General features: G+C 38.1%; 1 protein-coding gene across 2 annotated transcripts in view; it reads left to right on the plus strand.

Annotated features, from left to right (window-relative positions):
* Window positions 1-21,576, plus strand: part of LOC306877198 (bone morphogenetic protein receptor type-2-like) — a 75,137-nt gene that overhangs the window by 49,498 nt on the left and 4,063 nt on the right. Inside the window, exons 4-12 of one of the 2 annotated variants that reach the window (XM_079428790.1) lie at window positions 8,078-8,185; window positions 8,290-8,381; window positions 8,524-8,754; window positions 12,575-12,689; window positions 16,049-16,209; window positions 16,353-16,500; window positions 17,938-18,074; window positions 18,557-18,729; window positions 19,279-20,591. In XM_079428790.1, the coding sequence (XP_079284916.1) occupies window positions 8,078-8,185; window positions 8,290-8,381; window positions 8,524-8,754; window positions 12,575-12,689; window positions 16,049-16,209; window positions 16,353-16,500; window positions 17,938-18,074; window positions 18,557-18,729; window positions 19,279-20,591 (2,478 nt within the window). Of the gene's footprint in view, window positions 1-8,074; window positions 8,186-8,289; window positions 8,382-8,523; window positions 8,755-12,574; window positions 12,690-16,048; window positions 16,210-16,352; window positions 16,501-17,937; window positions 18,075-18,556; window positions 18,730-19,278; window positions 20,592-21,576 lie in introns of both variants that reach the window. The other variant, XM_079428789.1, reaches the window with a different exon arrangement.

Consider the following 21,576-nt stretch of genomic DNA (forward strand, 5'->3'; position numbering starts at 1 on the left):
ACAAAGTATTGACACTTTGGGCTCAATTTGGACATTTTCACTTAGGGGTGTACTCACTTTTGTGGCCAGCGGTTTAGACATTAATGGCTGTGCAGAAACATAGGCCCACAACATCAAAAATACAGCAGTATATTTCATTGTACACATGGGCACTTTTTATCCCTGTGTTCACCAAACCCATCTTGAGTTGTTTGCTTAAAAGCTCATTTTATAGTTTCATCTGACCATAGAAGCCAGTCCCATTTCAAGTTCCAGTCGTGTCTGACAACTGAATATGCTGGAGTTTGTTTATGGATGAGCTAGGAGAATTTTTCTTGAAACCCTCCCAAACAACATGTGGTGATGTAGGTGCTGTTTGACAATTTTTTTTAAGGTTTTTACGCAGAGACTCAACTATTTTCTCCAATCCTCCAGCTGTGGTCCTTGGAGAGTCTTTAGCATTGGGATGATTAGGACGATATAGACACACGTCCTCTTCCAGGCAGTTTCGTAACATTTTATGTCGATTAGAAATTCTTAATTATTGCTCTGATGGTGGAAATGGGAATTTTCACTGTTCTAGCTCTTTTCTTAAAGCCACTTCACTAATTTGTGAAGCTCAATTATCTTTTGCTGCACATCAGAAATATATTCTTTGGTTTTTCTCATTGTGATGGATGATTAAGGGAATTTGGGTTTTGTTTTCGCTCCTATTTATATTTCTGTGAAACAGGAAGCCGTGGCTGGACAATTTCATGTTCATAATCACCCTGGAGTGCTCAAAATTGTGAATATGAATGGGAATATACTTCAGAGATATTTTACTCCTAAGAATTTCTAGGGGTGTCAATAATTGTGTCTTTTAGAAACTTTTATTTCATGATGATATTTCCCCCCATTTTACATTCTTATTATCCAATGAAAGGTTAGATTTTTGTGAATTTCTTAAATAAAAGATCAAAAGGATTAACAATGCAGATTAATTTTCACAGCCTTCTTTGATCATGTTTACCAAGGGTGCCGATATTTTTGGCCAAGACTGTATAAATCATCTTTTGTGTACTGTGGTCAATGCATTTACACTTTCAGGTGGAAATCTCTGCGAAACAGCCATGCAGACTCTCGGCCGTGTATCTGTCATCTGCTGTCTTCATATTGCTCTGTGAAATCTGTTATGTTTTATGCTACACAAGAGCTCCTGCTGATATTTTGTCTGTCTGTTTTGTCATCTCTCTCTATCTCTCAATTTTCGTGCTTTAATGCTATGACAAATCACCAGGCCCAGATGAAATCCTTTCTTCTTCACATTTTCTGCATTGATTTTGAGGAAAAATGTGTGGAATGGATTAGGTATAATGTGTTAAACTGAACTAACACGCGAGTGCCACAGCCCGTTGTAGACACTATGTACTAGAGTGCTATGCTTTTATTGATATGTGAAAGCACAATTAAATTAGCCATAATGCTTAATAAATAATGACTCAAGAGGCAAAGGATGTGTACCAATTTTGTGAATGGCGTTCCAAGTCTGTGGGCACGGATTCATAGCTTAGAACGTTTTATTGAGTTGAAATCCCTAAGGAGAAAATGAATAGGGCAAAGTCTTCCGGACTGCGGAAAAACTGAGCGGTCATTGTTGTGCTGTAATGCAGCTAGAGCTAATGAAGAAGTCTGTCCATTCTTGAAGCTGTGCTCTGAGTTGTGCCGTCAAACTGATCGCCAGCAGTTTGTGTGTACGTGTGTGTCTGTAAGAATTAAATTCCACAACAGCATGTGCCAAAAACGCTGTAGTTGTGCTTGTGTTTGCCAGATTGAGTCCATCATTTTATTGTGCTGATGAGCTGTCTACCAGCAGAGCTGTGAGCGAACAAGCATCTGCTCATTTCCCTTAATTAATTTATTCATTAGCTTAGCCTCTTTTAACCTTAACCTTTACACAGTGAATGGCAAGTTTTTGGGGGGTTGGTGGAGAATGAGTTTGCTTGGTGAAACCCTAGTCAAATAAGAGTGCAGGTAATAAGGCTATTATAGTAAAATAAAGTGAACAAAGGACCAAGTTCTTACTGACATGGTCTGGATTAAAAATAAAGTTCATCCACTCTTTCCTAATGTTGGGCTCAGGAGGAAGGCAATACAAAGACTGTTTTTCCACCGCTTGGCACTGCATAGCCTCTTGTTGTCTTCAGAGCCATCTTTATCGTTTGGTTTCTGCATAGACCTGCGTTCGCCTCGTTATTTACACTAAATTACAGAACATCTACAAAATATATTGTCTCCCAAAAACTCTTGTGCATGTGAATTTCGCTCATCTAAAATATAAAACAGGTTTATAGACTGATATTTTCTGATGTCTGAACTCTATTTTCAGGGGTTTAGAAAAATATATAAAGAAATGGTTCAATATATTGGTAACAAATACATTTTATGAGCATTTATATTTCAGGTTTTGATTGCGAATGTCTGTAAAGCTGGAATTGCCCATTTTCAATTTTCAGCTGAAAGTTTTAGTACCCCTTTATTAGTTTTTATATTACAAAATACTGTTTCGTTATATAATGACTTTGTTGAATAATGAGAGAACTTGTGAGTTTAAACTTGAAGACGTTTTATTAATTTGTCCAGTATTTATAGTTATATTGTTTTGGCTAAATCGTGGCCAGGTTTTATTTATTCGTTTATTGTTTAATAATGGGAACAAAATTAAAATTTGCATTTTCGCTACAATTAAGTAAGGAATTAATTTTAAAAAATGGCATGTCGGGCATGTCATGTGCAGGAGTAGTCTACTGTAGTTCTCTGTCATGTTAAATAAGGACAGATAACAAAGTACATCCGTGACATGTAGAAATTGTAACGTTTATTGTAGGAATTATTAAATGTAAATTTCAAACATTTGTATTTGTGACAAATATTAAGTAATGTGACACTGACATTATCATACCCACATTGAATATGCTTCCACTTTTAATGCTCCAATACAAAGTAAACCACCTTTTCTTTATTTTATGGTAATGTTAGATATTATTCAATAATAATTTTGCACAACTGTTAAATTTGTCAATTAAAAATAGTGTATTGTGTAGCGTAATTACAAAGTAAAACGTAAGCACAGGTCCATTCTCATTTACTATATGCTGCTTGCGTTCGTTCAGAATAACAAACGCACTGAAGTACTAAATTTGCGTCTGTGAATATTAATTATTTTAACTAGTTTATCTTAGATTATAGACCAACTGCAACCAATTTATCCACTGCCGCAGCCATCAACGAGCCCATCGGCAGAGTCCAATACGTGAAAGAATGTGCTCCAATGCATTCACATTCTAACTTTTCAAAGTCTGTGGTTAAAGCGCCACTTTGTGGTAAAAGGCAGCAAATACACATTTCTAATGTTGCCGCCGCAAAATTTTATTCTGGATGAGTACCATCTGTATGTTTGTGAATCGGTGGGCGGGGCTAAACAGGCATTGATGTAGAAGCAGGTGTTGATGATCTTCTGCGGAGGCTGTGTTTAGTCACACTATTACGTCATAAAGTGAAATATTCCACAAGCTGTCGTTTTGGCCAACTGGCTTTAATATAAGCTGTTTTTAGAGTTTCGAGTTCTTAAACTTACAGGATGATTTTATAGCACAATGACCTCTTAGATGTCAAAAGATCAAGGGAATTATTGTTTCTCAGTTCATGACCACTTTAAATATCTGTGTTATGGTCTATATCAGTGACATCCGTATGTAGTGTGAATTTTTGACAGTCTCTGTTTTGTAGTGTGTTACTGTGCAATTGCAATGGCTTTCTGGGTTGTTGCTAGGTGATTTTGGGGTGTGTGGCTCAATTCAGGGAAGCCTGTCTCCATTAAAGTTGCCATTAAATTCTGGCCCATAGCTATTTCTTGGATCTGAAGTTAATAGTGGTCAAATGCAGATTGCAGTCATGTTGCGTTTGTCTTGCACATGCTGATGTATTTTGTCAGGCTCCCCTTACTCTCTTCCCCACCATCTAACTCTGAAAGCTGAATGTAGGCCAGAGAATTCCCACTGAGTGGCTTTTGTTGTCCTCGCTGGTGGGGGATTCAGGTAGTGATGTTAAGTCCTGTTGTGGTAATGGCAGCATGAAAGTCTGCCCGCTCATGAATGACTCCCATTAGAGTCTCCGTGGTGTCTCTGAGCCGGCAGTCTTTGAAATTCTTCCACACAGGCTTTGTATTATGGATGGGCTGCATATCTAAGATGTGACTGCCTGTCTGTTGGAAAGACCCTGTGTGGTACCCATAATCATAACATGAGACGCATGTTCCTCAGGGGAAAGATGATTTATCATTCAGTGCTTTTAAAATCAGTTTTGCAGGTGTCTCACACGGATTAGTCTTGATTTAAAGTATAGCCGATGTCCCTCTTCCTTATGAATTTTAATGTAAGAGTTTTGTTTTGCTCTTTGCACAAACTGATCCTTATGGATTATATGTATTTCTCTGTTAGAAAAGCATTAAAGAAATAGTTCATCCAAAAATGAAAATGGTCACAATTTACTAGCCTTCCAAACCTATATCCATTTTCGAAATTATATTTTTAATATTCTTGTAACGTATTTGGCCATTATTTGAAAGTCCACACAACCAAAACATTTCTTCAAAAACATAGTGTAAGTAATCCATATGAAACGAGCAGTTCAAAACAAGTCTTCTGAAGTGATATGATCACTTTATGTATTGAACAGATTTAACTTTACACACAAAAATGTATCAAAAACACACACGCATAGAGCACATCAAATATGGTCAATAGAACTGTGCTTGATGTGTGGAACCGATAACGTTTGTCTTATAATGGAAGAACAAAAACAGAACTGGGACCCCATTGATTTTCTATTGTATGAACAAAAATAGTTGTGTGCAGCAGAAGAAAGAAAATCAACACCTTTGTAATAACTTGATGACTAGAGTAAATTATAAACGATTTTTGGGTAATTATCAATTTAAAGTTAGTCCTAAATTATCCTGAAGTTTCTAAGTACATCAGAGCCATAGGGGGAGGGACATTCTCACTCTACAGAGCATTTGATTGGATAAAAATCGGTGTAGTGCAGGATGAGTCATCAGTATTTTTGTTCTGTTGTGATGTCAGTTTTAACGTAGGCCTATCTGTTAAAGCCTAATATTGCTTTTATCCTTTAACTTTAAAAGCATCTCAGCGCAGTGTCTTTACTCTCATACAGCACTGATACAAATAGACAATAGATACAAATTTAGGCAAGACAGACTTTATTGCAGGCAGGTTGGGACTGTGCATGGTTACCAGGCATTATGAGTGGGAGATGGTGATTTCGAAGAAGAGTTCTGGTTACCCAGGGAAACTGCATCTGTCCTGATGCTTGGTCTGAAAGAATGTGAAGGATAGAAGATCGGTTCGTGATTAATCATTTGACAGCACTAATAGAAATACTTTTTGGCATATATTGTGATACTGAATGATTGGCATAAACCGTGGTATTTTATGCTAGTATAACCCTTGTACGTTTCCATAATTCTGTAATATTTCATACATACAGAATATGAACTATGGAGACGTGAGAAAGGAAGGAGAGCTCTCGTAATGGACAGGGAGCCGGAGGGAGACATACAGGAAGTATAACAGGATTGTTCGTAGAGTCTGGAAGAGGGAGGGACACTCAGACATTCTGCCTCCGAGCTAAATGCCGCCGGCTCCAAGACATGTAAACAGTGTCTATGTATATGTGAGAATGAGAGTGTGTTTTTTTTTTCTGTCGATATCTATAAATGCCTGTGTTTTATCCTCTGAGCATTAAATGAGCTTGGCTATATACGAGTGTGTGTGAGAGATTAGTTTCCAGAAGCGAACACCAGCATGCAGTCTGACGCACTGCTGTTGATTCAATCTCATATTTATTGATCTGTCTTGAGAAACTCAAACCTTTTTAAGCTGTGTGATAGTGTAACACTGCAGGTCTGGTGCCGTTCTAGCTGCTGCAGTGGACCTGGGAGGGTCCAGCTCAGAAAAGTCTAGATTTGCATGCATGTTGTGTTTTCCCATACATCCGCATTCATTGCCTTGAAGATAAATTTCACATTTCCTGCATGCATCAATTCACAAGTTAATTTATATACGTAAACATGCACAATATTTTAAGCTCTTATTTAATCATCATCTCATAGCAGTTGTGTGAGTGGGTTTGGTTTTGAAGCACTGTCCTGCAGTTTTAAGTGTTTGTTCTCTTTCTCTCGGCTTGAAACTGAAGTCCATAGCTGTGGTTTTATCATTCCCACTCATCTTTCTCTCTCTTTATGTGAGAGCGGCTTTCTTGCCTCGAAGCTCTCACTCTTGTATGCAAGGACATGTCTGTGTCTGAAGCAGAGTGAGAAAGTGAAAAGCTGAAGAAAGCTAGCGCTGAGTTTAATTGGATTTTGGAGGCTGTATGTCTCTGTATGGCTCACGTACATGACGGACCACAGCGTTTTCAAACATTTTGATAGATGATGCTGACTTCACTTTTCCAACTGTGATATTGCTTTTTCAGTTAGTAGGACTTCTTTTGATGGGTGGACTGTTAGATTTGAACAGAAACTGGTGGACACATTTGTATGTGGTCAGGATTTAACAAATCGCATCGTAAGGGCAGATATTTGATGAATTCATGGAATGTTTCAGATTTAATACACGTTAAGCTGTTTTAAAGGGATAGTTCATCCAAAGATGAAAATTCTGTCATTAATTACTCACCCTCATGTTGTTGCAAACCTGTAAGACCTTCGTTCGTCTTCAGAACACACAATATTTTTGATGAAATCCGAGAGCTTTCTGACCCTGCATAGACGCCAACGCAACTGTAATATTCCCAGGCCCAGAAAGTTAGTAATGATATCTTTAAAATAGTCCATGTGAGATCAGCGGTTCAACTGTAATATAATGAAGCTACGTGAATTTTGTGTGCAAAGAAAACAAAAATAATGGCTTTATTCAACGATTTGTTCTCTTCTGTGTCAGCCTCCACCACCATTGATGACAGAACCATGATGCATGCGTGTGCATTCCTCTGCTTGTAAACAAGCCGCAGCACATGCATCATGGCACTGTTGTGAACGCGTGTCGAAGACTGACATGGAAGATGGAAGTTATTTTTAGTTTTCTTTGTGCACAAAAAGTATTCTGGTAGCTTCATAACATCACAGTTGAAGCACTAATCTAATGCATTTTAATGATGTCCTTACTACCTTTCTGGAACGACATGAGGGTCAGTAATTAATGACAGAATTTCCATTTTTGGGTGAACTATCCCTTTTATAGTCATACAAAAATATTTTTTGCTTGTCCCTTACTCAGTTCCTCTGGGCAGCAATAGACAAGCTGTTTATCAAGATGGCATTTTTCAAAAATGTGATTTATTTATCTCAAATCATGCAAAAACAATAAAACAAAAAAAAAACTTCTGTTCCTCTAGCTACACACTAAATTTATCAAAAGTGACAGTAAATGCATTTATAATGTTGCAAAATCTGGTCACACTTTATTTTAAGGTACAATTCTTGCAATTAACAAACCATTAACTATGACTTTTGCCTCAATAAACTCCTAATTTGCTGCGTATTATTAGTTCGTAAGATAGCTATTAAGTTTAGTTTTTGGGTAGGATTAGGGATGTAGAATATGGTCATGCAGAATATGTGCTTTATATGTACTAATAAACTGCCAATATGTTAATAATAGACATGCTAATAAGTAACTAGTTACTAGTGAGAATTGGTCCCTATACTAAAATGTTACCCAAAAATATTTGCGTTTCAAAGGAATGCTGTTTTTTACCTTCCTTTTTTTTTGTACTTTGTAAATTCAGCTTTACCATCAGAGCAATAAATTACATTTGATAAATGTATTAAAATAGAAAAGAGTTATTTTAAATTGTAATATTTCACATTGCTGCTTTCAGATGCTCTGAATATCTAGTTTCATTAAGTTTATAAGTGCATTACCGCACAGAACAATACAGTATCTGACTTTGGTGTGACTTTTTGTGGTAAATTCCAGAAATGAGCTGAAATGCAAATAATGATTGAAAGTTTAACATGCTTCTCTTTCTCCAGAAGAGCAGCAGCCTTTACATAGAGATGAGGCTGTGTTCATCGCCCTCGCGTCTGTCTCTATAGCAGCGGTCTTGATCGTGGCCATGTTCTTCGGCTATCGCATGATGATGGGTGAGATGCAGTACTCTTTGTACTGATTGGCTATTTTCAAATGAAGGTCACATTATATTGTTACAGTGTTGTGATGCATTGTGTGCACACTGTGTTTGTTACAGGCGAGTGTAAACAGGGTCTGCACAATATGGACATGATAGAGGCCGCACCGTCAGAACCGTCTCTGGATTTAGACAGTTTAAAGCTCCTGGAAGTGAGTTCAATTCTTCTAGCTGCCACCAAATATGTGCACATTATCATATTTTGATTTTGAATTGTATCGTAATGAACTTGAACCATCTGTATTTATCATGTAACATCTGCTACAGTTCACACCTGAATCTTTTTCCATGCAGTTGATTGGTCGAGGACGCTACGGTTCTGTCTACAAAGGATCACTGGATGAACGCCCAGTCGCCGTAAAGGTTTTTACCTATGCCAACCGGCAGAACTTTGTGAACGAGCGCTCCATCTACCGAACCCCTCTTCTGGAGCATGAGAACATTGCTCGTTTTATCGTTGGCGATGAGCGTCTCACAACAGATGGGCGGATGGAGTACCTGCTGGTTATGGAGTACTACCCTCATGTAAGTATTGATCTGGCTCTTTTCTCTTATCCTTAAAGTTGTATGTGACACGGCTCTGGTGCCTGCCTGCCCTGGTGTAGTTTTCCACATTTTACCTTCATCTGTCCTTTATTCCTCGTCTCTTTGTTTTATCGGTTTCTCCTGACTATTTCTGTCAAAGTCTGGAGTGGAATCGAATGTCCTGCCGCTATCTGGTCAGGTATTTTTATCCATGATTCAGATGGATTTCCAGCAGGCAGCAGGACAAGGTTGATTTGGATGTCAGCTTTGTGTTTTAGTTGTGCCTGTTCATCTTTCTCTCTCTGTCTGACTGGCACCTATTATTTTCATTCACTTATTCTGTATCCATCTGCCATTGCAGTCAGAGAAAGTGTTTTTCATACTGAGATGAATTCACTAACGGCTGCGCCACTTTTGTATTTCAGCACAAATTTCTCTGTTGTATTCACTAACCACCTGCAATCCAGTGCAGCACTAAATGTGCTGAAATAATGTGCTGCGGGGATGACGTGTTTTTGGAGGCCAATCTGGAAGTCGACAAAAACCCAATAGGATTTTTCCATTTGCTTTTGGATTACTGCATAAAAAATGAGCTCTCTGACCAACAAAAGTTTATGATATTTACACGTTTTGTTCATTTGTGATGATTTTCACAAATGAACTCAACTATGAATTTTGAAGCCAATTGCAAAATACAATACAAAGTAAAAAGCTTACGTTAGGCCATATATTGCATAGTTTGAGTCAGAATAGTTTATTGTTAGCAACTGCCGTTTACAACATGTAAAAGCTTTTAAAAATCACAAGTGAGATATTACTAATGCATTTTATGTCATGCAACAAAACATGAAAATATATTATGCTTGTATTAACATTAAAACGTTGATTTCTTGGTTTTGGGTTTTAGGACTCATTCCTGCAGCATTTTATAGCACTGTATTTCAATAAAGTCATTGTCGCTTTTTTTTTAACACAAACATGCCTCTTTGTGAAGTGGGCTTTTTATAGATTGATTCTTCTTTAGAAAACTTCCTGGCATAATTAACACTGCATTCAAATGACCTGGGAAAAAGCAGTAAACTGAATTTTACTTAAGATATTTGTTTACATTTTTATTGATCACAGCAACAGTTACACATCAATATTACTCATCAAATGAGTGTTATACATAACCGTGCATATATATGTGAAGTTGAGTGCACTTTTTAAATAGTCAATATGGCTGTCTGGATTGCATTGGTGTGAAGCGATGCTTTACATTCCCAGTAAAGTATGTCAGATTGCAGTAGTCTGTTGCATCCTTGACAACCTCGCACTCAGAACCAGCCTGCAATTTGGGAAATTACCATTTAGAACAAAGGCTGTTTTGTGCCGTTATCGGTCTTATTTAGGCATGTTTATTCCGCTATCTTATTTGCGTAATTCCTTTAATTGGGTGCTAAAACAAGGCAAACACCACATGCAAATAAACAGAGTTATCAATGGGCACAATTCAATCTTAGTCATTCCCCCCGCAGCTTTCAGAACTCACACAAAACATGCACAATGACAATAGCCCAGCATTCTTTGCAACATGTTTTCCTGTGCATTCCTGTTTGACATGTTGTAACTCGCAGGTTTGTCTGTGAGCGGCCCTGTTCTAGCCGCCTGGGCCTTTTGAATGGCAGTGAGGAATGAGACGCACCTTTATTATGTCTGGCTGCAGACAGACAGACCGCTCTGTTGAGACATCGCTGTGATCGGAGTTATAATTTAAGTAATTAAATTGCTATAAAAGTGTATACCAGACTTTTCACACTCAAGATTTATTATTATTTTTTTCTAATTAAAAAATGATTATATGCATAGTGGCAAATGAACTGGATTGAAATAACAAGCTTAATTTAGCCACTGTTTAAGGAGTGATTGAGGGTTTTAACGCAAGTTATTTTATAACATCTTTTTTTATTATTTTTAGAGTGAGACAAACCATCCAATCCGTTTTCTCTCTAAAAAATAACAACTTCCTGCAGGATATCATTACGGACTTTAGTTAGTTTAGTTAAAGGTCACATATGAAAATCTGACTTTTTAATGATTTAATTACTGTATATTTCGCTGCTGCCACACAGACATGCATTTTCTTTCCCAGCTGTTTACCTTCACATACATAACTGAATGTTTTTGTAACTCGTGAGTATTTAGTATAAAAAAATCATACAAAAGTTGAATTTTGTCATAAATGTGTGTGCGGTCTCTCTAGTTATCCTGTCATTTGCTTAGCAACATGTTAAAGTCAGACTTCAGTGAAAGGAATTATGAGTCAAGTCTACCATGCACTTCACGTGAGAAGCCATTTTTGCTGTTTTGTGTGGCGTATGTGCCTAAAAAGAGCTCTGAAACATCCCTCATAGGGTTCCATGTCAGTTAGGATGCTGCCTATATGGGCAGTAGACAGCAAAGCGGCACACTAGGTTTTGGAGAAAAGTGTGTGTCTGTATCAGTCAGTGTTCTGTCTGTCACATGTCGTTACAAAGACGGAATGTCTGGACCAGTGTCTGGAGATAGCATCATTTTCCCTGTCGCTATGGTAACACGGAGACTCCGGCAGGGCTTGAGGGAGAGTGATTGGCTTTTATGGCTCTGATGTACACTTACAGGTAGATAATCATTCCTCTACCCAGAGCGCCCTGCAGTCTGTTAGTTTTCTCTTGCACCCCTCCATTAGATGACAGGTCAAAAATCTCTTGATCTATGTCTTGTTATCGGTGCAGAGCAAATTCGCTATTATCAACATGCACTGCAAGGCTGCATAATTAATACATTGCTCAATTATTAGGGTAATTGTTTATTCTTAATTTTTTATTTTATAAAAAAATATTTATTGTTGATTTTAGTTATATTGTAACCATATTATAATATAACCTTTACAAAAAAATATATTTTATATAAAAAAATACTGTATATAGTATAATTTATATTATAATTATATACTGTTTAATAGTATTATATACTATTATATTATAGTTATATACTATATTATAATATTCAATTTCTAAAAAATATTTATTGTTGATTTTTTAGTTTAGTTTAGTATTTTATTTTGTTGATTTTATAAAAATGATTTGTCTGTTTTACTTATGTTGTAACCAAATCATAATACTATCTTATTTATCTGTCATATTGTAACCATGTTACAATATTAACATATATGTGAATCATTTTTTTTTAATTTACAAAAAATATATATTTTATAAAAACAACTATTTGCCCCACCTTTTGAATTAGCTGACAGTATGACAGTTATTGATATTTCTAATTACATCCGCCTCTCTACAGCACTGCATGTACTGTATGTACAAAAGCTTCCTGTTTAACTAATTAAATCTAATCTACAGTATTACTTCAGTAGTTTAGTGCGGGAAAAGAATTCTCCGTTATGTACAGCACTGTTTGTTGATGCTGGTAGTTTTAATTGCATTGCCTAAATACCCCAGAGGCAGTAATTAGTTGCAGGCAGCTTTACATTACAACTTTGAAGCTCCAATTCATTATTCAAGAGCTTCATAAGCTTCATATCCTCTCTGCAGAGCTATGAAATGCTGATGTAAAAGCAATGATGAGTTATGTTGAAAAAAACCAGCAGTATTAATGTGGATAGATTGTTGTTGTAGAGCAGTGTTAAATGCACAGTTCTTATTTTCTACAAGCAAGATGTTACTGCTTCTGCGATAACTACCACATCTGTGTTCTTTCATGACCCTTCTAGTGGTGTGTTGGAGCAGTTTCAGGCAGGCTCTGTGTGTGTGTGCTAGTTTATCTGTACTGTGTCTGTTTGTAGGGCTCTCTGTGTCGCTACCTGAGTCTGCACACGCTGGACTGGGTGAGCTGCTGTCGTCTGGCACATTCGGTGACGAGAGGACTGGCCTACCTGCACACCGAGCTGCTGAGAGGAGGTGATCTGACCGCATCTGTGCACACACATCCTTCACTCTAGCTCTGTCTTTGTTTTTCACCAGCTCGAGGTATATATTTGCCTGCCCATTCGAAGGAATGAAGCCTTGTTGCTTGATAATTGATATCTATGTTTAGAGGTTTAATTGGGTCATTTTCATGATGTCAAGTGAAACTAGTGTGTAATGGTCACACTTTATTTTAAGGTCAAATTCTCATTATTAACAATCCATTAGGTATATCTTTCGCTTCAATAAACTCCTAATTTGCTGCTTATTAATACTTAGGTAGTTGTTAAGTTTAGGTATTGGATAGGTTTAGGGATGTGGAATATGGTCATGAAGAATGTGATTTGAGTACTAATACACAGCCAATATGTTAGTTATAGGCAAGCAACTAGTTAATAGTGAGAACTGGTCCTGATACTAAATGTTACTGATTTTATCTATTGCAAATTAATTGAGTAAAACAAAACACTACAATTCAAGAGAATTCAGTAAGAATTTATTTATTTATTTTTTACTTTTTTTATTTTTTTGTTTTTTTTTTATACTTTTATTCAGCAGTGATGCAGGGAGAAATCCAGCCAGATGATGTCTTTCCATAAAATTGCAGTTTATTTAAAAAAGTTATCATTAATCATAAGTGATAACAATTACAGATGAGAAAAATGAAATATTAAAATGAAAGGAAAAGATAAAAAAATGAATACAAAATCCAAACTGAGTATATTCTATTAAAACTCTAAGAGAGTAGTGTAAAATCGAAGTATAATAATCTTTAGTAGTAAAGATTATTAAAAGCCTTTGCAGTATTTAGTTGCTCAAACGTGACAGCGAATATATTTATAATGTTACAAATATTTCTTTCAAATAAATGCAGTTTTGTAAATCATTAATTTGTAAGTCGCTTTGGATAAATAAACATTAATAAATGCAAATGTTTTTCTATTCAGAGTCCTGAAAAAATGGTTTCCAAAAATATCAAATCAGCATATTAAAATGACTTCTGAAGGATCCTGTGGCACTGAAGACTGGAGTAATGATGCTTTGCCATCATAGGAATCAATAGCATTTTAAAGTATATTAAAATAGTAATACAATTTAACAATAGTGCAATGTCATTGCATTTCTGATCAAATAAATGCAGCCTCAGTGCATATAAGAGACTTCTTTCAAAAACAAAAAAAATATTGCCCCAAACTTTTCAACAGTAGCTTATATACATAAGATATCAATCTAAGAACATTGCAATACAGTTTGTTTCTGCTAGTGGTGGCTGATTCACCACAGGTGTGATGGGCATATTAATTAGCAAAGTCTCATGGGAGAAATAAATCCTAACACAAGCCTTTTAAGTTTGGTACCAGTTTGAACAAATGAACATGAGTCATCTGACCACTTGGAGACTTTAAAGATGATCACAGATTCATCGCTATTCAGAATTCCATTAAAAGCTGTTTGATGTCTGACTTCAAATCTTCAAATAAGAAGCAAGTAGTTATCGTTCCATTTCAGTGTCAACAGAGTTTGCTGTGAGTCTGATCGGCATATAATTTAGCAGAGGTCTGGTGGGAGATATAACTCATAACATACCCTGGAGGCTCAGATGTGTTCATAAGATATATGACACGCATTTCAACAAAGTCACACAGAAGAAAAATAGAGGCTGAATACAGTCTTGAGCAAGGTGAATGTTCTGTATGTGCTTTCTTCCACTTGTTTCTTCAGTGAATGGTTCTTGAGTGCTAGAGACACAACACTCTTATGCTTTCAGCTGCCTTATGCCTCCATAGCTCAGCAGGAATGTGTGTCTAACCACATGGGTTAAAAAAAGCTGTGCGAATCCACCCGAAGAGCCAGTTGCGTCACATACTGTAGAAGCTGCCTTCTCTAATCTGCACATCTGGGTCAGACAGAATGTTTTCTGTAAGATGAATGAGACACTATTCATTTTTTACGATGTGTCTTTGTGTTTAACAGAGCGACGGCGTGTAGTTAAGAGTGCCGTGTCGCTGGAGCTTCTTGGCTGGAAAAAGCTTCATAAATTAAAAAAATTAGATTAAGATTGACAGTTTGAAACATGACGGTCGGTTACCCGAGATTACCGTTTTCAATTTAGCATGAAAACAAAGTGATCAGTGTTTTAATTTTTTAGTCTAATTGAGTCTTTGGCTTTTCCGTTATGGTGCAAAAGAGATAACACTTGGCTAATTTGTGCGTCTCGCTCCTCATGTTTCTCTGGGTGCTGCTGGAGCGTCGCCAGAGGTCTGCAGACAATCTGCAGCTCATCAGACCTCAAGTTCATTTCCCACTTGGCTGTCTCTGACCCTACCCTCATTACGAACTGTTCTCAGAGCAGCCGTTCATCAGCTTTCTGCGTATGTCGTCATTACGAGCTGATCTCCGTACAGTCGGGCTTCAGATTGCTCAGCCGCTGGCCTCATTACTGGCTGAACTTTAGAGCCAGACAGGCAGCATGCGTGCGGAGGATGGGGGAAGGACTGGGAGAGAGGGCATTCATCCTGAAACATCATGTGCTTCTCTCAGCGCCCTCTGCCGGCTGTGTTGTGCAAGCAGTTTGTAATGACTTCTCAAAAACAATATGTGACCCTGGAGCACAAAACCAGTCAGAAGTCATATTTGTCGCTATAGCAAACAATACATTGTATGGGTCAAAATATAATAATTTTTCTTTTATACCAAAGATTATTAGGATATTAATTAAAGATCATGTTCCATGAAGATATTTTGTAAGTTTCCTACTGTAAATACATAACTTCATTTTTGATTAGTAATATGCATTGCTAAGAACTACATTTGAACAACTTTAAAGGAGATTTTCTCAATATTTAGATTTTTTTGCACCCTCAGATTCCAGATTTTCAGCCAAATATTGTCCTATCATAACAAACCATACATCAATGGAAAGATTATTTATCTCATATCTCATTCAAAAAATTGACCCAAATGACTGCCTTTGTGGTCTAGGGTCACTTATATGAGTTAAATTACTTTTAACATTCACTAATTTATTTAATTTGTCCACTAAAACAACTAGTGCATAAAATAACATTTAAACCTTTGGTGTCGGTAAGACTTTTTAATGATTTTAATATAAGTGACCATAAGAAACTAATTTACAAAAATAAAAAAAACTTTCCGACTTTAATCTAAGGCTGCGTTTGATCAAAAATACAGTATAAACAACAGTGAAATATTATTACAATTCATAAAAACTGCTTTCTATTTTAATCTATTTTAAAATGTTTCTGTGATGGCAAAGCTGAATTTTCAACATCCAGTCTTTAGGTTCACCGTCTGTGACTCAAAACTCTTTTAACATGATCTTTCTGTTACAGATTTGTATAAACCTGCCATTTCACACCGGGATCTAAACAGCCGTAATGTTCTGGTGAAGAACGATGGCACGTGTGTGATCAGTGACTTTGGCCTGTCCATGAAACTGACGGGAAATCGCCTCGTACGGCCCGGTGAAGAGGAAAACGCCGCCATCAGTGAGGTCAGCCCATAGCACTTGCTTGACTGGAATATTATAACAGTATATTATTATTAGTGCACATGACCCAGTTATGGTCATCTGATCCAGACCCACCATAAGAGCATGTTTCCCCTCACTCACACCTGTACTGCTCTGCTGTCTAGGTGGGCACAATCCGCTACATGGCGCCGGAAGTGCTGGAGGGAGCGGTGAACCTCAGGGACTGCGAGTCGGCTTTGAAACAGGTGGACATGTACGCCATCGGCCTCATCTACTGGGAGACCTTCATGAGATGCACTGACCTTTTTCCAGGTGAGGACCGGAGCTCTGCACAAACAGCAGCAAGGATGTAGATATACTGCTGGCTAAGCAGAACTGGCTGCAGCATGTAACTTCAGATAGTTTTTTTAATAGCTATTTTTGTTTTGTAAATAAGAATGTCTGAAAAAGATACTAATGTCTTTTTAATATTTTATTTAAAAATTAATATAATATAAAAAAAATTATAGTAATGTAAACAGTAAACAGTATTTCGTCTTGTTTTAAGTATAAAGTAAATATAACAATTTATATATGTGTGTGTGAAAATAATTTTCTAAAATGTTATTTATTCTAAAATTTTCTCAAATTAAATTTTTCTATACTTGCATAACTAAAATAACAACTTTCTATTTGAATATATTTTAAAATGACATTTATTCCTGTGATGGCTAAGATGAGTTTGACATGATCCTTCAGAAATCATTCTAGCATGATGATTTTGTGTTAAAGAAGCATTTTTATTGTACATTTTTTTATTAGTTTTTATAAATGACAGCTTCAAGTTGTCAATTCTAACAAGTCTCCATGGTATAAGCTGGATAATCTATGGTTAGGTTTGCATTAGATGTTTTTTATGCACAACAAGCCGGCAAGAACCTCCCAACACACCTTTTTATTAAATGAAAGACGTAAAATATAACCTTTTATAGCACAAAATGATTGTTCTCACACAGAGACTTATGGATTATGCACACTAGGAACATTGCTCAGGAAGTCCGACTGTAATTGTCTTGATATTTTTCAATGAAAGAGGATTTTTTTTGTTTTTGCCAAAAGCAGTGCTTTGATGATGGTAGCAGAGATACTTTGGGGTTTGAGCTTAATTTAGAGGTGAAACTTCTGTTGAGAATGTAACAGCATGCTCTCGGAGAAGTTATTTCTTCATCCCTGTCAAACAAATTGTCCATCTGGTTGGTGGGTATTTTGTTGAGCATCTTGACCCATCCCTAGGATCAACCCCTTAGGTCCATAACCACTAGACTCTACACGAGGGGTACCCATCCCTGTTCCTGGCGATCGACTGTCCGGCAAAGTTCAGCTCCAACTCTAATCAAACACACCTGCCTTTAATTGGGCACCCCTGCTCTACACCATTGGGTTACAACAGTGGTCTCAAACTCAATTCCTGGAGGGTCGCAGCTCTGCACCAGCTCCAAATCACACCTGCTCAGAAGTTTCTAGTGATCCTGAAGAGCTTGATTAGCTGGATCAGGTGTGTTTGATTAGGGTTGGAGCTAAACTGTGCAGAGCTGCGGCCTTCCAGGAATTGAGTTTGAGACCAATGGGTTACAACAAAGCCTGTGTTGTATCCTGTTCATAATGAGTTATATGATTCATATACATTATTCATATATGAGTGTGCTTCATCTCATTGAGTGCAGGAGTATGGTGGTCTCTACTGACTGACTTTCTTTTGTTTTTTTGAAGGGGAGGCAGTGCCAGATTACCAGATGGCCTTCCAGGCCGAGGCAGGGAATCACCCCTCCTTTGAGGACATGCAGGTGCTGGTGTCCAGAGAGAAACAGAGACCCAAGTTTCCAGAAGCCTGGAAGGAGAACAGCCTGGTGAGTCACTGAGACAATCTCATTCTGTTCTAGTGACAGGAAGTGGCTGAAGCTCTTTCCCAGCTCTTCATTCACTTCAGTTAATACAGTTCTTTTTGTTACTCTGTTATCCAAATCATATAATAGTGAACAACATAGAATACTTCTAATATTCTGTGCATTTTCACTCTCTCTGACCATGACGTCGGAGCCGATTGATACTGGCCGACCAAGCTGTTAGTTTCATTTGATGAACCTGGTCAACTGAGGAAGTTTACTGGTTAGGCTAGTTAACCATCCTGTTGGAGACACCAGCACATTAGTTCACATTATATGCTGGTATTTTCAGTACAGTGTGTTTACAACAGAATCTCAAGTGATTCAAACATGATTAAATCGAACATGATGAGCACATAACAATGTAGTGGCAACCACCCACAAACGTAATGGCAGTAATTTTATTATCTGTGTGTTTTTGACACATTCACTCTCCTCGCTCCCAGGCCGTGCGCTCTCTGAAGGAGACTATGGAGGATTGCTGGGATCAGGATGCAGAGGCTCGCCTGACAGCGCAGTGTGCAGAAGAGCGTATGGCAGAGCTGCTGCTGATCTGGGAAAGAAACAAACCCGTCAGCCCCACCATCAATCCCATGAGCACAGCGCTGCAGAACGAGAGGTCTGACCACACCTCACATACTCACACAGTCACTCCTGACCGGCTCATGAATAAATGAGGAGAAAAATTGTGCTTATTACACTTAATTGTTCTTGACTGGGCTTTTTGTCATTTGATTTATTTTTATTTTTTTTCTAAATAATGTAATAAATAATAATATACAGAATATGACATAATAAAGGTCATTTATTCTTTAGGGTTTATGTAAGATATAAGCATAATTGGTAAAATACAATACTATAATAATGTTGTTATTATTAATTATATTATATATATTAATTATATTGTGTTAATATATAACATGTGTATTATATAAAAAAAATATTTTTTATTTGGTTAATAGCCATGTTCTAAGTGGGGTAATGTACTGTCAGCCAGCAAATATAACATAATAAACCCCTTCAGGGTCATTCTTGATGGGCTCCTGATCACCCTGTCAGGGTTTATTTTGTGATAATGACCTGTACATTTTCTGATATTTACAGCACCTTTAATTAAATGGACCAACTGTTCTCCATTTTGACCCCTGTTCTCTCTCTGTTCTTGTAGGAATCTCACCCACAGTCGCAGGGCTCCCAAGGTGGGCTCTTATCCAGATTACTCTTCATCCTCTTACATCGAGGATCATGAGGGCATGGTGAAGAACCTCCCAGGCGACGTCTCCACGTCTGCCACGTCCTCTGTGGGTGGCATGGGCGTGAGCGGCATCAGCGGCGTTGTGGCGGTGACAGGAGAGAAGAACAGAAACTCTATCAACTACGAAAGACAGCAGGCTCAGGCTCAAGCTCGGCTACCAAGTCCAGAGACCAGCGGCACGAGTCTGTCCGCCACAACCACTACAACGGGCCTCACGCCCAGCACCATCATGACCACCATCTCTGAGTCAGGCCACTCGGAGGAGGCCGGAGCCGGGGGAAGTGTACCAGTGTGCCTTCAGCTCACAGAAGAGGACCTGGAGACCACCAAACTGGACCCCAAGGAGGTGGACAAGAACCTGAAAGAAAGCTCTGATGAGAACCTGATGGAGCATTCGCAGAAGCAGTTCAGCGCTCCTGACCCGCTCAGCTCAGGCAGCTCCAGCCTCTTGTACCCGCTGATCAAACTCGCCGCAGAAGTGACTGGAGGATCAGCAACTGGCAGCCAGGCCGATTTCGGGGTGGGCGGCAGTGGAATGGGCGACACTCCTACAGCCATGTTCCCTCTTCCCAAACAGCAGAATCTCCCCAAGCGGCCCACCAGCTTGCCCCTCAACACCAAAAACTCTGGCAGGGAGTCCTCGTCGTCACGGTTGAAGTTTGGCAAGCACAAGTCCAACCTGAAGCAGGTGGAGACGGGCGTAGCCAAGATGAACACTGTAGTGACAGTCGAGCCACACTTGGCCACTGTCACTAACAATGGGCCCACTGTCCGTAGTGGGGTTGGAGTGGTCGTTGTTAATGGATATGGCGGGGGCAGTGGCGCCGGCTCCTCTGATGCGTTTGGGAACACTAACCCAGCCGGGCCTCAAGGTGACGGTGCCGCACCTCGGCTCCAGAGCCAGCTGAGTGGAGAAGACAGCCGCCTCAACATCAACATCAACTCCAGTCCCGATGAACACGAGCCCCTGTTGAGGAGAGAGCAGCCAGCGGCACGTGATCACTCTAGTCGCACCAACTCCAATAACAACAACAGCAACATCCACACAACCACCACGATTCGTACCTTAGCTCCTGTGGACGCCCAGATGGAGACGTCAACCTACCCTCCGGGGGCACCAGATGCAAGGGATGATGGGGTTCTTCTGAGACAGCATAAGCCTAGGAGACCCGAGCGGCCAAACTCACTAGACCTGTCAGCAACTTCCCAGGATTCTTCTCTTCTGGGTAAGATCAATTTTAGTTTGGACCTGAAGTCACTAGGTTTTGGAATGCAAGAAATGCCTCCTACCTAGATAACATTATAAGGTGTCAAGGGTGCTCTTTGATGCAAATGCTGTTCCAAAATATTCAGCAAGGATGAAAATCAAAAAATCAAAATATTGAGAAAATGGCCTTTAAAGTTGTCCAAATTTAGTTCTTAACGATGCATATTACAAATCAGAAATTAAGTTTTGATATATTTACAGTAGGAAATTTACTAAATATCTTAATGGAACATGATTTTTACTTAATATCCTAAAGCTTTTTGGCATAAAATAAAAATGTATAATTTTGACCCATGCAGTGTATTGTTGGCTATTGCTACAAATATACCTGTGCTTCTTATGACTGCTTTTGTGCTCCAGGGTCACATTTTTATTTCAAATAAATTGCTGTTTTTCAGAACTTTGTTCATCAAAGAACAGTTTTCACAAAAATATTATGCAGCACAACTGTTTTGAACATTGAGAGTAATAATAAACCTTTCTTTAGCACCAAATCAGCATATTAGAATGATTTCTGAAGGATCATGTGACACTGAAGACTGGTGTAATGATGCAGTGCAGCCTTAGTGAGCAGAAGTGAAGTGACGTGTGGCCAAGTATGGTGACCCATACTTGGAATTTGTGCTCTGCATTTAACCCATCCAAGTGCACACACACACACACACACACCGTGAACACACACCCAGAGCATAAGATAATAACATTAAAAAACATTCATTTTATCAAACATGCATTAAAAAACAGTAACTATTGTTACAATTTAAAATAACTGATCAAGAAACTGTTTTTTTATTAACATTGTTGAACAGTTTATTTGTAATTTTTTATGCTTTTTTTACTGTTTCTTTTGATCAATTTAATGCATGTTTTCTAAATAAAAGTATTAATTTCTTTAGAAACTTTACTGACCCCAAACATTTGAACAATCATATAGGTTAAATCAG

The sequence above is a fragment of the Barbus barbus genome (assembly GCF_936440315.1).
Source record: "Barbus barbus genome assembly, chromosome: 11".
Lineage (NCBI taxonomy): Eukaryota > Metazoa > Chordata > Actinopteri > Cypriniformes > Cyprinidae > Barbus > Barbus barbus.